The following is a 17,619-nucleotide window of genomic DNA, read 5'->3' on the forward strand; positions in this document are numbered from 1 at the left end:
CTGTAACATAGTACTGGTGTACCCACACGTTAATGTAAGTGTGAGACAAGCCACTGCAAATATGAAATGCCGGTACATTAATAACCAGTGCACCTGCCGGAATGTTGAATGCAAGCATGCAAATGTGCATGCATTGTGTTGTACAGGTGCTGGATGTCAGTTAGTCGGACGGAGTTCCATGCTGTTGCATCTTGGTTGGTCAACACAGTGATGGTTAATGCTGTTTACGGTTGATGCTGGAGCTGTCTTCCAATAATGCCTGATGTGCTTGAGTGGAGATAGATCTTCATGACTGAGCAGACCAAAGCAGTATGTCAACATTCCGTAGAGCATTTTGGGTTAGAACAGTGATATGTGGATGAGCATTATCGTGTTTAAAAACACCTGGCACATTAAAAGCATTCTTGACTAACATCAACTCATCAGATCCAATCTCAAAGGTAACTAACACTCACACCTGTCACAGAGTGTATTTAAAGCAAACCTGATTTGTATCTTCATAGTGCTGCTCCTAGCACCACTTTTATGTGAGTGGCATGAAATATGAATAGAAATCACCTTCCAGATGTAGAAACATGCCTACCAACTTTCGTTTATGTCGCACAACGCATTCTTGGTGTTGTGATTTTTTTCCCATCAGTGTATAACTTACTACAGTTCTGTTCAAAGAGTAGCAGAACGGGTTAAGAGAACAATTATAGAGTAAGTAGGGAGCATGACAAAGGATACAGGATTACCAAAATGTTATTGTACAGAAGCAGTATAAACTGCAGTGTATCTAAGTAACAAGTAGCCAATTAAATCTGTACCAAACAAGACTCCATATGAAGTTTGGACTGCAAAAAAAACTTGATCTACATCATACAAAAATTTTTGGATGTAAGGTCATGGTACAAGTTCCCAAACAAGTTAGAAGAAAATGGACTCTAAACCTGAAAAAAATATTTTAATATTTTTATTGGGTACTGTGAAGATTCCAAAGGTTACAGGTTCATAAATCCTCACGTAATATTTTTAGAATCTGGTGAAAATGAAATCGATGGTGAAAATGTATGTGTAGCTATTAATCCTGGAGAAGATGTTCACAAACATGCAGAGGCACCTGTAAATTTAGGAACTAAAAGACTTGAAGAAGTCATTCAAGGACAATCATATGTTTGTATTGAACATGAAATGGATAATGAGGTCCAGGAAACTCCAGCGGCTGAGGACAAATTTATGGCATTCATTACATGCAATAAAACTTAGGTTGTATCCAGATTATGAAACATATATGGCTGCTGAAACATTCAACAACGAAGATCTTACAGTTGAAGAAGCCTTGGCCAGCCTGAATGCAGATAATTGGAAGAAAGCTATAGAAAAGGAATTATTGCCTTCTTCCAAGAATGATACTTATGAACAGGTTGATGCACCACAAGGTAAGAAACCGTTATGTGTAAGACTTATATTTAATATGAAAAACTTTGAAAATGCAATAAAAATTTTAAAGCTGAGGGCATAGACTGTAAAGGAATATTCTCACTTTAATGAAATATGCTTCTTTACAATATCTCCTGTCCCTTGCTGTAAAAGAAAATTTATTACTCCACCACATGGATGTAAAGACTGCATATCTCAGTGGAAAGTGAGGAAAGAATTTTTGTGATTCCACCACAGGATGACAAGAAAACTCATCAAGAAAAGGATAAAATTTGGTATCAGAAAATGAGCATGTACGATCTTAAACAGAGTGGATACTATTGAAATCAGTGCTTACATAAAGCATTAACAAGAATGAACATGAGTCGGTCAGCTGTTAATCCTGGTATATATCACAGAAGAACTGAAGCAGTAACTATAATTTTGGCCATATGCATTGATTTTTATTTGACAAAAGTGAAAGTTCAGTGAATAGTTTCAAGAAACAACTTCAACTTGAATTTGATAACCATGATTTAGGTGAAGTGAAACAGTATCTTGGTATGAAGACCATAAGAAGTGATGATGGAGAAGATTCATCGATTGACCAATCAATGTAAACAAAGACAATACTAGAAAACAATTCTAAGCCAGTTTCCACACCCATGGAAAAGAGCATGCAGTTGTTAGTAGCAGAAGAATATGAAATGTGTATCTGGAAGCTGTGGGAAGTCTTTTATATTTTGCTCAAACTTCCAGGAGAGATATTGCCTTTGCTACTAATATTGTGAGCAAATTTCGCAAAGACCTCAGACTTAAACACTTGGTTGCAGTTACAGGAACATTTAGTGATTTAAAATGAACTGTTGATTACAAATTAAGGCAGTGTAAGACAAGAAACTGGAATCTGGAACATTGTTGTTATGCAGACTGGGGATGTGAAGTGTACAACAGGCATTCTATAACAGGTAGCTGTTTCAGGTTGGTTGGAGGATTAATATCCTGGTCTTGCAAGAAACAAAGAATGGTGGCTCTGAGTACAGTTGAAGTATTGTCTTTCATCGTATTGAAAGTGTTACAGTTAATGAGTGTAACAGGTGAAATTCAGCCACATGTGATTTTGAGCCAGCCAAAATGTTTTGCAACAACATGGGAGCTACCAAATTAGCTCAAAACCAAATAACAAGTGTGCAATCCAAGCACACTGATATTGGGCACCATTTTATTAGGTACCACCTAAAACAGAGTGATATTTCTATAAACTATTTGAGTACAGAGGAAACGCTTTATGCTGGCCGCTGTGGCCAAGCGGTTCTAGGTGCTTCAGTATGGAACCACGCTGCTGCTACGGTCGAAGGTTTGAATCCTGCCTCGGGCATGGATGTGCGTGATGACCTTGGGTTAGTTAGGTTTAAGTAGTTCTATGTCTAGGGGACTGATGACCTCAGATGTTAAGTCCCATAGTGCTTAGATCCATTTTGAAATGCTTTACGATTTATTCACTATGTCTCTTAGGAAAGACAAATTCCGAAATTGGTAAAATTGTATGATTTAACAACATAAAGTTTCATATGTAGTGTTTTTAGGTGGTGTAGTGTTCAAGATTATTGGAAGCACATAAAAATATTTGTTCAATGGGGGGTGTTGGGATTTGGTGAATAAAATATTTGTTGTGCGAGTCGGCAGAGTGTTAATGTGTATATTTGTCAAAATGATAATTGCAGTTATTGTCTTGACAACATGCAGCTGCTCAGCATGTTGCCAGCTCCAGCAAATGGTGCAATCAATCTGCAGATGGCCTACTGTATGTGCCGAAACTGGTCATTTTAAATATATGACATTTTGCAATCGAGCTGTTTCTTCATAAGTAACCATGACAAATATATGTGCATGGGTATTCAAATGGCACTGTCCTATGCCAGTTTGAATATCCACTTACATGAAAAGGACACAGTCAAAGTTTGGGTATGGGTCAATAACAACGGACAGTGAGGGGCTTGCTGCTTAAATAAACATGGTGGGGTTTCAATGGTACCTCCACAGCCTACGCTATCTGCCTCTCTCCCTGGAACATATCCTGTGGGCTTATAGACCCGCAGGTTACGTCTCAACTAGGTTCTCCCCTCTATCCATCTTAATGCTGTCTCTTGTGCCTAGCAGTTTTCACCTTCATATACACTTGTCCATTCCAAATTTCTTTTTTACTCCATGCTATCTCATCAAAATATTTCTTTTGTCTTTCTCTTGATCTGCAATATTTTTCCTGTATTTCTGCCAAGAGCTCTCTAATCTGCCCTGGCATGAACCTATATATTCCATACAAAACACACACACACACACACACACACACACACACACACACACACACACACACACCTCTCCTCCCAGCAAAAACCAATACTCACACCAGTCAGACTGCAGCTCCAGGAGGCAACAGTGCGTCTTACAAGTTAGTATCAAACATATCAAGAAAGCACAATATGGCAAAATGAAAAAGTATGTTCAACAGATGTGCTATTGCTGGTACTGTGAATAAGCTCTGCAAAAATAATAGTTTTTGAGCAAAATAACCTACTATATCACATTACTTTGCATATGAAATGCTGTTACATGATAAAATTTACAGCAAAAGCAACCTTTTCAAATTCATGTTTTACATGAGGAACTTTAAGTTCAGCTATGACATCAGTGGTGGATGTATTACAGGTTTTAGGAATAAATATGTTCCTAGAGTCGTCATTTAAAGCCAGTTCTTGAAACTTTGTTAGTAGACTTTTTCTGGATAATTTACATGTATCTTCAAGAGTTTGCCAGTTCAGTTTCTTCACCATCAGTATATCACTCTCCCGTGGGTCAAACAAATCTCTGGTAATCTGTGCTGCCCTTCTATATATACATTCAATATCCCCTGTTAGTCCTATTCGGTAAGCAGTCCACACACTTGTGCAATATTTCAGAGTAGATCGTGTGAGTGATTTGTAAGCAAACTCTTTTATAAACTGACTGCTTCTTCACCACTATTCTACCAATAAACTGAAGTCTATCACCTGCTCTACCCCCAACTGAACCTATGTGATCATTCCATTTCATATCCCCACAAAGTGTTCAACACAGGTATCTGTACGAGTTGGCCAATGCCAACTATGACTCACTGTCATTACAGTCATAGGATACTACTTTTTTTGTGAAGTACACAATTTTACATTTCTGAATATTTAAAACAACTTGCCAATCCATGCACAATTTTGATGTCTTATCAAGATCTGACAATACTCATGCAGCTTCTATCAGACAGTACTTCATTACAGATAACTGCACCATCTGCAAAAAGCCTCATTTCACAATTAATATTGTCTACAAGGGTCGCAAAACACTTCCCTGGGACATACCCCAAGTTACTTCTACATCTGATGATGACTCTCCATGCCAGAAAACAAGCTGTGTCCTTCCTATCAAAAATTCCTTAATTCAGTCACAAATTTCACTTGATACGCCATATGATCAAACCCCTTTTTTTTCCCCCCCAATACGCATAGGTGTGGTTCTGAGTCAAATGATTTTTGGAAATCAAGAAATACTGCATACCTGAATACCTTGATCCACAGCTTTCAGTATGTCATGTGAGAAAAGTGTGAGTTGGGTTTTAGGCATCCATGCTGGCTGACATGGAGGAGGTCATTCTGTTTAAGATACCTCATTATTTTTGCGCACAGAATATGTTCTAAGATTCTACAATACATCGATATTAAGGATGCTCGGAGGTAGTTTTGTGGATCACTTCTACTACCCTTCTTGTAGATGGGTGAGACCTGTGCTTTCTTCCAACTACTGGGGACAACTTTTTGTTCGAGATCTATGATACATTATAGCTAAAAGGGAGACAAGCTCAGCCACAAATTCAGTACAGAATCTGGTAGGTATTCCACTGAGTCCTGAAGCTTTGTTCCATCTTAACGATTCCAGCTGTTTCTCATCACCACTGACACTAATCCTGATTCACTCAGCTTTTCAGTGGTACAAGGATTAAACTGCTGCAATTCTCCTGGATTGTAATGGAACATTTGAAAACAGAATTAAGCATTTCAACTTTTCCTTTGCTACCCTCAATTTTGGTCCCTGTCTCATTTGTTAAGGACTGGACACCAACTTTGGTACCACTAACAGCCGTTACATACAACAAGAAATTCTTTGGGTTTTGTGAAAGATCATTTGACAATACTCAGCTACACACACACTGCTCTCTTGACAGCCAAATGCATTTCATTCAGTATCTTCCTATCTATAGTCCTATGCTTGGTTTTACATATTATGCAGTAGTCTCTGTTTCTTCAGAAGTTTCTTTACAGTGACTCTATACAATGGAGGGTTCCTACCATAATGAACTGGTCTGGTACATATCCATCCAGTGCATGGTCAATTATTCCTTTAAACTTGATCCATAGTTCTTCTACATGCTCCTACCCTGTGTTAAAAGTTTCAAGTTCCCCTTTGAGTTATGACATTACTGATTTTTTTTGTCTAGTTTATTGAACATATATATCTTTCTGTTTGTATTCCATTGTCCTTTGTACTATGGTAATCATCGTTGTGACAATGGCAACATGATCACTGATGCTAATTTCAGTGTGGATATCCTGAAAGAGGTGAGATCTATTTGTTGCTATTAGATCCACTACATTTCCATCATGAATGGGGTTCCAAACTATCTGTTATAAGTAGCTTTTGCAAAAGGCATTTAGTGCTGTTTCGCGTGATATATTATCATGCCCACCACAATTAAAAATGTAATTTTCCCAATTGACTGCTGAATGATTGAAGTCTCCACAATAATAGCAGTATGATCAGAGAACTTACATACGAGCAAACTGAGGTTTTTTTCCAAATTTTTTGATAACATCAAGAGATGAGTCCCATGGGTGAAGAAGGATCCACAATTAATACTTTAGCTTACCCCTGATACTGAGTCTTGCCCAAACAATCTGACATGCAGGTTCAGTTTCTATCTCGGTGGATTTGAGTTTCTTGTCTACTGTGACAAATACACCACCTCCATTTCCAAGTAACCTATCCTGTACATTTAAATTTTCCATAAAAATCTCACTGATAAAAATTTCATGTTTCAATCAGCTTTCTGTATCTACTATTATGTGAGCTTCACTGTTTTTCAGGAACACTTCAAAATCTAGAACTTTGTTGTGAATGCTTCAGCAGTAAACCACTAGGATTTTAATACTCTCATATGTGGGAGGTATTCTTTTCAATCTTACACTGATACTTATGGGTTTCCTACAGCTATTGTTATCTGGATTGGATGGAGAATTGCCTAATCTAAAAACTGTTGTGTGCACCCCATACACAATCAGCAACCTGGGTAGCAGCCTCTGATGTGTAGTGCACACCTGACCAATTTATGGGGACCCTACAGTTCTCAACCCTGTGGTACAAGTCCAGGAAGTCACAGCCTAACTTGTCAAAGAAGTTTCAAAGTCTTTGGTTCAGTCCTTCTGCTCAACTGAGAACCAAGAAGCCACAATCAGTTCTACAGTCAATGCTACAAATTGTGAGTTACGATGAAAATCTGTGTGCAAGGCTGGTCTTCTCAACCTCCATTGCCAGTCACTAGAATGATCCAAGTATAAACTCTGAGCCCAGATGACAGGCATCATTTGTTCCAACATGTGCCACAATCTGCTGTTGTTTGCAGCCTGCTCTTTCAATGGCTGCTGGAATAGTTTCTTCAACATGTTGAATGAGGCCCCTACGCATACATACTGAATGCTCCTGGTGTCTTTCCTGTCACTTGCTGCTATTTCTTTAATGCATACCATCATTTGCCATACATTTGAACTGCTGATGATTAACAGACCCTACCCTTTTGTGTTTGTCTCCTCTTGACACTGGACAAAACAGATTTCCCCAAAACAGGTGAAGTGAGTCTCTCTGGCTGTTTCAGTTTTAGTTACTGGTTAGAGGGATCAGTATAACAACCTGAGTCCTCACTGGTCCCCATCTCCACTGTACAAGATGCCTCTTGCAGTCAAGTGGACAAGTAATGACAGATACCACAGGTACATGACTCTTGGGATCTCTTCCAACACACCGATTTGCAGCAGGTGCCAATCATTTGTCAGTAGTCGGGGCAACTTCTAGCTGCTTATAAACATCAACCAACTCATCCCTTGTTTGATAATAGCATTCACAGTGTGGCTGCATTTTGGCTGGTGCAATGTATTACAAGTCAGTGAACAAATAATTTTAAACTAAGCCTGATGATTATCTTTTATATTTGTTGAGCTAAAAAAATAATAATTCCCTATAATAATTGAAGCAAATACATGAAGCAATATTTCTTTTAAGGCAACAGAAAACCCTATGGTAAAATTTACTTGTTTTCTAAAGCTTTCTGAGGTTCATTGTAGTTATTAGCAAACTCAAAAATGGAGTTAATTTATGACAAATGCAGATACTATATACTCCTCTTCAAGGGAAAACTAGATGTAACACAATATGGTAGTTAGATTATCTGCTACAGCAACTACATCACAAATACCAATTTACAACAAACTAGATTATGCACAGAACAATGATAACTTAGGAAAATTCTCAAAAAAGCACATTTATTTGCATTGATATATAATGAAATTCAAGGTGATCTACAGGAAACCGATGCACAACAACAGGTTCCTGCATGAGGATTCGCACTACCATCCAGCAAAAAAGAACATTGTTCAACAAAACAGTCCAAGCTTACCAGATGCTAACTACATACAGCATGGACTGAGCAAGCTCAAGATAACTTTCCATGTGAATGTATATAGCAGCAGAGACATACAACATACAATGAGCTTCAAGTGTTGCCAGCTCAGTTCTTTCAGCATCTTTGTGACACTGTCCCATGGGTCGAATGAATCTGTTACCATTTGTATTGCACTTCATCATATCTGTTCAAAAACCCCTGTTAGTCCTATCCTGAATGGGTTCCACACACTTGAGCAATATACTGGGATGAGGCACACAAGTGATTTATAAGTAGTCGCTTTTGCAAAACTGATTGCATTTCCCTAGTATTCTAACAATGCATCACAGTCTTCCACCTGCTTTACCTACAGCTGAGTATATGTTGTCGTTCCATTTCATACCTTTCAAATTCTTTCACTCAGATATTTGTATGAGTTGACCAATTCCAGCTGTGACTCACTGACATTACAGCCATAGGATCCTTTTTTTTTTTTTTTTTTTTTTTTGTGAAGTGTGTAATTTTACGTTTCTGGACATTTAAAGCAAGTTGAGAATTTTTGCACATTTTGAAATCTTATGAAAATCTGACAAAATATTTGCACTGTTTATTTCCGCACTGCTTCATTATAGATAACTACATCATCTTCACAAAGTCTGAGGTAACTTAATATTGTCTGCAAGGTCTGTTGTACATTAAATACAACATGAACAGCAAGTGTCCCAACACACTTCCCAGTAGTTCACACGGAGTTACTTCCATATCTGCTGGTGACTCTTCATCTAAGATAACATGCTGCACCCTCCCTATCAAAAATTCTTAATTGAGTCACAAATTTCATTTGATACCCCATATGAGTGCACCTTTGATATTAAGCATTGGTATGGTACTGAGTCAACTAATTTTTGGAAATCGAGGAATACTGCGGCTATTTGATTGCCTTAATAAATGGCCTTCATGGTGTCATTTGAGAAAAGCATGAGTTGAGTTTCCCATGATCAATGTTCTCAGAATCCATTCTGTCGACATATAGGTCATTCTGTTTTGGATACCTCATTACTTTTCTCAGTACCATTAGAATATGAGTACATTACAGACCTACTCATTTATTCCAAGACAAAATTCTGTTCTTCCCAGTTCACATTTATTGCTGTCTAGTGTTTATCTGGAGGTGAGGCTCATTATTTCAATATGTTTCCATGTAAATGCAGCACCTTTATGTGTATTATCATACATGTAATGAAATGTAAAAATATGAAGAATCTAACCTGTATTTTAAGTGTCTGGAGAACGGATTTGAAGCCTGGCCTCCCAAAGTAACGATCATCTGGTGGAAAATATGTACCACCATAAACAGGTGTCAGTTCTGGTGTCAGCCAGACACTCATGGGCCATCCACCTCCACCAGTAGTAGCCTGTAATAATATCAACAGCTTTAAAATCATGAACAACTCAAATGTTTCAAATAAAATAATTTTGGGTATTATGCCACATCATTACAAAACACTGAGGCAACTGAACTGCCTATATTTCAACCGACTTTGTAGTGGCCCTCTTTGGGTTGGTTGACTGCTGGATATTGGAGAATGTCTTCCCCTATATACTGTGTATTTTGGCTATCAGAAGGCAACTGACATCACTTACCTGGGATGTCATTGCACAATTTGAAGGGAGGTGCTATTGAGGGAGATACCTGTACAGTAGGCTATTGCCTGAAACCATCAATATCCTACAGGAGCAAATACTGCTAGACATCTGCAACTGTGCTTGTCACCAACACATTTCAGTTATCAGTGCAAATTTTATGAGCCAACAGATGGAATTGCAGTTGGCTCACACCTTTCACCTGTGACAGCTGATGAATCAAGGAAGTTAACAAACAGACTGCACTAAATTCCAACCCACTGCTGGTCATGGTACATGGATGACACATTTGTCATATGGCTGCATGGAGAAGCAGAACTACGCAGATTCCATAAGCATCTCAACAGGTTACATAAAAATATAAAGGTCACACTAGAAATGAAAAATAATGGAGAATTTCTTTTCTGGATGTGGAGGTGTACAGAAAATCTAGCAGCAAGCTACGACAAAGTTTACTGGAAACCTATGCAAACCAACAGATATCTGCATGAGGATTTGCACCACCATCCAGCACAAAATAATACTATCTATAATGGCAGCCCAAGCTTACCAGATGCTAACCATATACAACATGAACAGAGCAAGCTCAAGACAACATTCCATGTGAACAGGTATAGCAAAACAGATTTACAGCACGCTATGAAGTGCAGTGAACTCAAAACAGACAAAGCTACAGAAGAAACTCTTCCTGTTCTTCACTTACCTTATATGAGAGCAATCAGTGACCATTTACACAAGGTTCCATTTACACAAGGTTCTGCATTACAGAGAAATCAAACCCAAATTCTAGAGTGGCAGCAAGATCTTAGATCTGCTGAGGCTCAAGAAGGATCCCATAAATGCTGTCCACACCCCAGGAGTCTACGAACTTTGATATGGATGTGGTGAATCTCTGTTTACGAAACTGGGAGACCCATTAGCAGTTGCATGTTGGATCATAAATGTTATGTGTGACTGGGGCAGAACAACAAGACAGCTGTAGCATAACACCACCAGGAATATGGCCACTCTATCAGTTTTCAAGAACGTCATGTGCTCGGTCAGCAGTTGTGGATGCAGCAGCAGAAAATAGAGTGGCTATTTAAATAAATAAATGCCCTAATAGCATGAACTTCAAGGGCAGCTACAAATTACCTACAGCCTGGCTGCCACAAATTCCAGTCCAGTGGATCATGTGTTCGCCAGCACAACTTGACCTGGCTTGACAGCATAAAAAGCCACCATGAGAGAACTGCCATACATCCTTAACATTTCACTGCAGGAAAACATTACCCCCAGGTACAAGCTGCTGATTTGCTACTGTCTACCAATCGCCTGTGAGCATTGCACACTGTTCACGTATTAGACTAGTATGGGCAACAGCCTGCTATTTTGCTGTTGCCTACCAATCACGTACCACAGTGCTACAGGCAACAGCCTACTGTACAGCCGTCCCTCTCCATATCATCTCCCTTCAAATTATCCAATGGCATCACAGATACGTGATGTCAGCAGCCATATTATAACCAAAACACACAGTATGTAGGGGAAGATATTCACCAGTATCCAGTAGTCAACCACCCTGAAGAGGATCACTCCAAATTCAGCCAAACCATCAGTAATTGAGTTGACTTAGTGTTTAGTTAGTTAGTTAGTTTCCTGTTCCATGGATCATTTACACAATAATTCATAATGATGTGAAACAAGGCATTTTACATACACATCACAACTCGATTTTTAAATATTTCTACAGGTTGAAAACTTCATTTTCTCTTCTTTTTTAAGTACCTACTGGTGTGAATTAGTATTTTCTACCCACCACATTTACATATTACAGTAATAAAGATTCGTCTACAGAATGGAAGGAGTTGTCAAAAAGAAACTTTTTTAGTTTGTTTTCAAATTTTACTTTGCTGTCTCTCATATATTTTATATCCCTAGGTAAGTTACCAAAATTTTTTTGTTGCAGTGTTGTGCGCCCCTTTTTGTGCTATAGACAACCTTAATGTGGAGTAATGGATTTCATTTTTCCTAGCATTGTAATTATGTAAACCATTGTTCCTTTTGAACTGCAGTGGATTATTTACAACAAACATCATGAGGGAATAAATATACTGCGAAGCAACAGTTAAAATGCCAAACTCTTTAAACAGATATCTAAAGATGATCGTGGATGTACACTACATATTACCCCTACTGCAAATTCTTGAGCAATGAAGATTTTCTTTCTGAAAGATGAGTTGCTCCACAACATTATTACGTATGACATTACTGAATGATAATATGTCACTTTATTGACCTGTCTCTCCCCAAGATTTTTATAATGACACAACCTAATATCCAAAATTATTTTATTCAGAATGACACTAGCCACAGAAACCTAAGAACTTAAATATTCTCATAGTCTGTCATTTGCCACTTTGTTGCAATTAATACAACCTATTTACCATATACTTACAACAATTCACTTAATTTTGCTTTTATAAAAGGTTTTTGTTTTCTTTCAGTTTTGAGCCCATCAACAAGTTGACATTAAGGTCCTGATACAAATACTTTTTCTACAGTTTGTTTCGAAATGATGTAGCATTGTATAGGAAACAACTACTCTCATCAGCAGCACAACATGGAAAAAATATGTAATAACGGACTGCTGAAGTTTAATAGCTACAGACTCATTGAAATAAAGAAATAAGCAACACCTACACTCATGTCCATAAGTTAAAGGATATTGGAACTGTCATGGAAACATTCCACAAAGTTACCTGTAACAAGACTGAAACATGTAACAAGAACATTGCCTGTTAGCAGATGTGTTAGGTATAGTGGTTCCGACTGTGTGTTGAACTTGTTTGACTCACAGTATGCAAATTGTACAAAAGCAGGAAGGCACACAGTGCACACACTAGGATGACACTGTGACCTGATCATTACCACAATAGAGGCCAGCCACCATCGATATGAGATTTTGCAGGAGTTGAATACCACCCATAGCATCATTGCCAGGTTGTGGAGAAGATTTCAACAGGGAGGTAACATTCAATGACACTACAGTTTTAAGATATTGTTCATATACTATCAGCTACATGGCATCACCTCAAAGGGATACAGAGCCCATCAGTAGACACTGATCCAGTAATGGGGGATGTAACAGCAGGCATGACAGAAAGTCTGATGCACATGTGGGAAAGCTGGTGTAGCTCCAAGTTGAATAATAAGATGCACCACTAGCTTTCACAACAACAAGAATACTTATTTATACCAAAGAGAAAAAGTTACAAAAATATATTATAATATATAATTCTACTGAGCTGTGACATACCCCCCACTCTCAACAACCTCCAACAGTATCACCAACTTGATTGACCTGGTAATCTCTCTTCACCCTGGAGCAGTGAGAATAACAGTCCAACAAATCCTGTGCTGATCAATTCATAAGTACTTTACACTCAGCTTTTTTCATGTGTTGGGGAAAGACAATTACTTGGAACATGATGACGTCACTGATTCTAATCTTCTGGCTTCTACTGACATTATGAACTTTGTGAAAACTCTTGAGTGACAGTAAGTAGTCTTTGCTCCAACAATTCTAAGCATCTTGTGTTAGTTGGTTGGTTGGTTGGTTGGGGAAGGAGACCAGACAGCGTGGTCATCGGTCTCATCGAATTAGGGAAGGATGGGGAAGGAAGTCGGCCGTGCCCTTTCAGAGGAACCATCCTGGCATTTGCCTGGAGTGATTTAGGAAAATCACGGAAAACCTAAATCAGGATGGCCGGACGCGGGATTGAACCGTCGTCCTCCCGAATGCGAGTCCAGTGTCTAACCACTGCGCCACCTCGCTCGGTCTTGTGTTAGTTTCTGCTGAAGTTTGAATCCTTTTACTAAGTCTGTTGGCTTCGAAGGCTCAACCCTATTTGGTAAAGTAGTACGTCTCTGCCATGCCAGGAAGTGAACTGGCATGATTACTTCCTTATGACTCTGGGAGATAGGTCTCAAGTTGATTGCAGTTTCAATGCTTACATGATTAGTTTGAAGTCCCTCATCATCCAAGACTGCTCTGGCTGAGTATTTTATGAAAGCCTTGTTTTACTAGGCTAATCATTCTTTCCCACCTGCCTTCCCACAAAGCTGCATGTAGGACAATCAACATCCACACTCTGGGGTCTACCTGTATCCATGCTTGGGCTATGGAGGAGTCAGTCCAAAGCATCAAATTGTCAGTGTCACAGTTGGTATCATTGCAGTAATATACCAAAGATCTTGTTCCCAAAAATGTATCTAGCAATTCGAAATGTGAGATTGTTACTCTCTTGATGGGCACTAAACTGTTTTTACTGCATATTAGGTGGGTAAGTGTTTCCGTGTTCATCACAGGTGATGTACAAGGCAGCACAATTCACTCGCTCAGAAGCCTCCCCAAAAATGTGAACACACAATCTTCCGTTCACAGAAGTTGAGATACGTCTGTGTATAGACATATATGGAGAGAGAGAAGTGATGATAGCCACATATGCCTTTCGAGGCAAGTTGTTGAGGCAGGATTTAATCCCAACACGATCCCAGTTGACACAATTGTCTTTGAATAAAATCTTTCTGGTCATAGGTATTGGAGACACACAACCCAAAGGACCATAGAAGCTTGCAATAATTCATAAAAAACTTCTTTTGGTTGCTATCATGTCTAATGTTTTGCCAGAGATAGCCTTTTGAGGTAAAGAAAGCAAATTGTTTGTTGTGTCCCATAATATATACAGTACTGTAGCATTCATTTTTATATCTTGTCCTAGGGCCTTCTATGTTTCGTAAGAAGTGAATTTGCAGCTCATTTTTACAATGGCAAATGTGTCTATTGCATCAATGATATCAGTTCATAGTAGAGAGACACTAGTTCACCTTGTCCTTCAATCTGAGCTGCAACATCCTCCCTGTACATATTCTTAAGTATTAGGATGCAGCCATGGGGCATTGTGCTTTGTAAGTGGTAGCCAGTTCCCTGAGAGGGACTGACAACAGAAAGAGGCTGCACCTAAAACCTAAAGGAAGACGTTTGAACCAGTAAACAGTCATGTCCCGTGTCTAAATTGATTGTGAAGTTTCACTGATGGGAGACCTTATACCAAAGGAATCTTGTGAAGTCTCAATCATCTGAATGAAGCACAAGCTGAAGGAAAGCTTGAGTAATGCTGGCTATAACGGCAAAACATCATAGCAGAATTATGGAAGCACAGCCACTACTTCTGATAGAAGGTTAGGACCAATTACTAAAATGTCATTAAGCAATAGTACGGTTTCTTCATGAGCAAATCCATCAAAAACAGCTCACCATTTTATAATCCCCTGTCTTCCTTTAAAAAAAACTATGAGAAGTGGCAGTATGTGCTTCAGAAGGAGCTCTAACTCAATATGGTCTTGTCTGGTGCAATCTAACATCTGAGAGTCATAAATGTGTCTAAGCTTGTTGATTTTTTGTAGAAGTTTTTGCAGTGCAGCATCTTGGAGAAGATCCATTGAACTCTTCCAAAAGTGCAGAGTCTCTCATGCTCATTGATGGTTCCTGTTCAAACCTAACACGCATCATTTCTAAATCCCAGAAACTGCTGATGTTATCACCCATTGGCCCTTGGGTCATGAGGTTAGCAAGGTTAATGGTGGTGTGGATTGTTGAAACACCTGGTCAACTCCCACTGAGTATCCAGTATCCACTGAGTATTCAAGGACAGTAAGACTACGGATGGAGGCATTCATAAGGGTAACGTGTAGTGAACAATTTGCTGGTACTGGTCAGTTCCTACAAGTAGATCAAAGGAAGTGTCCATACATTTGTCACTGGTATCAGCTAGTGAGAGGTTACATGCATGTTGCATAATTGTAGCATCTAATGGTATAGGCTGGTGGTTGCTGAAGGAATGTGAAGTCTCAAAGGTGTTGATACTAATGTGCTTGCTGTTCCATGTAGTTCATAAATTAAGAAAGACACGTCTGTGTAATTCAGATGTGATAATCTTGGACTCAAATGTGTTGACTGTGGCAGGGCCCTAATATCAATCACTTGTAAATTCAGACTGGCAACCAAAGATCTGTTAACAAAGGTGAACTGAATGCCAGCGTCCAGAATACAATGAACAGTTTTCTCTCGCTAGTGGGTCCTCTACATAAAACGCATGCTGTCTGCAGATGCATGAAGTAGGGTTGCCCTGTGTTTACATTTTCCACTGAACTAAAAATCATTTATGCTCTGGACAATGTTGATGTTTTGAGGTCACAAATAGATTTGTGGTGGTTACCTTTACAGAATGAGCAAAAACCTTTGCCTTTCTTCACACAATTTTTAAAAGTAAGGCCTAGCTTGAGACACAGATACACAACTTCAGAATAATGAGACGATCTTTTTCCTCTAGTGTGTTTTGGCAGTCCAGAATCCAATGACCACATTGTGTGCAGAACATGTAGTACAGTTCTGGCATCCATTTATTATTGCAATTAGAGTGCATCTGTTTAGACTGAGCTGATGTAGAGGGTAATACATTTGAGTCCAGTTGTACCTCTCTGCGGATCTTCTGAGGGATGAGCACTCCACCTATTTCTGCTGCTAGGAACCCTATTAACTTTCGTCTCCTCTGGAGAAGTTATTTCTTTTTACATGGATTATCTAATGACACAGATTTCTTCTGGGAAGGTGCGCAATATCTTTGGAACTTACAGACTTTGCAATAGCAATTGATGTCTCCCCTGAATGATTTCAATGCCTGTATTCGGTTACATTATATGTATGTTAAATTGACACATTATCACAGGCAGTAGCCTGTGGCTAGTGAAGACAGAGACCCGTGATGGCAGCCTGTTGTCTCATCTCTATTCAACCGTTGTGGACTTCCCCTCTTAGCTAGTGGTTGACGATGACTGCATGATGCTTGCTGAATTAGGCAGTATATATGCAAGCCTGACAGGATAGTGTTTCTGTAATGTCAAATCTCCCAGCTCTAAGTAATAATAGGCCAGACGTGATAGGTGTAACTGTTGGTCAATCATTACATAATTTACCCGGCTTTTCCACCATGTCAGCACCACCAAGAGCCCTGCTGGTGCTGTAATGTATAGAAACCCTTCCTTTCAGAGATCCTGGGTGGCATTTTCCACAATGTCAGCTTGCTAAATATGTGTTCTTGCACTAGGATGCCTAGTTCCTCAGATGGCTTGTGATACCCTCCTTATGACAACTGACCATTGTGCTGTGTTGGTCACAGGAGCTGTTTGCTCTGCCAGGTGGAACCATGGCACAATAAGCCGTATGTAATCAGTTTGTGTAAAATCAAGCACACAAAAAGAGTTCCATGCAAGTCACAGTTCAGCCACCCTGACTGGGGTAGACAATCTATGACTCCCCATGAAACTGCTTGCTAAAAAATTTTCAGATGTGCTAATTTATGTCTTTTATCACCTTGCTCTCAATCAGACATTACAGTCTGATTAAAGTAAAAAGAAGTACCTAGTAACAATTTTGGAAATCAAAATCACATAACGGCGAATGTGGGATCATGAAACATCATTTACCAGTGTAAAACAGAATGCATAATTATCAGAATTTTAACTCGTGAACACTGATATATGCAAAAGTTGACAGGAATTAGCACAAACAACCATGGTGTACCTATATGATTTTTTTTTTTTTGTCATTTCTCCTTTATATATATGTGGTTCTCAAACCAGCTGGTTATGGTTTATGGGTGCACAACAGTGAGTTATCAATGTCTGCATTTGTGTCAAACCATAAGACCCTCTGTAACAGGCAGGATATATCAGTTCTATTGTCAGAGCCAGTCAATGTCTTACCACTTCTAACAGAAATGTGCATCAAAAAGCAA

General features: G+C 39.0%; 1 protein-coding gene across 1 annotated transcript in view; it reads right to left on the minus strand.

The window, feature by feature from the left end:
- Positions 1–17,619, minus strand: part of LOC126458407 (spermatogenesis-associated protein 20) — a 289,730-nt gene that overhangs the window by 251,214 nt on the left and 20,897 nt on the right. Inside the window, exon 4 of the mRNA XM_050095424.1 lies at positions 9,406–9,552. Coding sequence (XP_049951381.1) covers positions 9,406–9,552 — 147 coding nt within the window. The remainder of the gene's footprint in view (positions 1–9,405; positions 9,553–17,619) is intronic.

The sequence above is a fragment of the Schistocerca serialis genome, chromosome 2 (genome assembly GCF_023864345.2).
Source record: "Schistocerca serialis cubense isolate TAMUIC-IGC-003099 chromosome 2, iqSchSeri2.2, whole genome shotgun sequence".
NCBI classification, from domain to species: Eukaryota; Metazoa; Arthropoda; class Insecta; order Orthoptera; family Acrididae; genus Schistocerca; species Schistocerca serialis.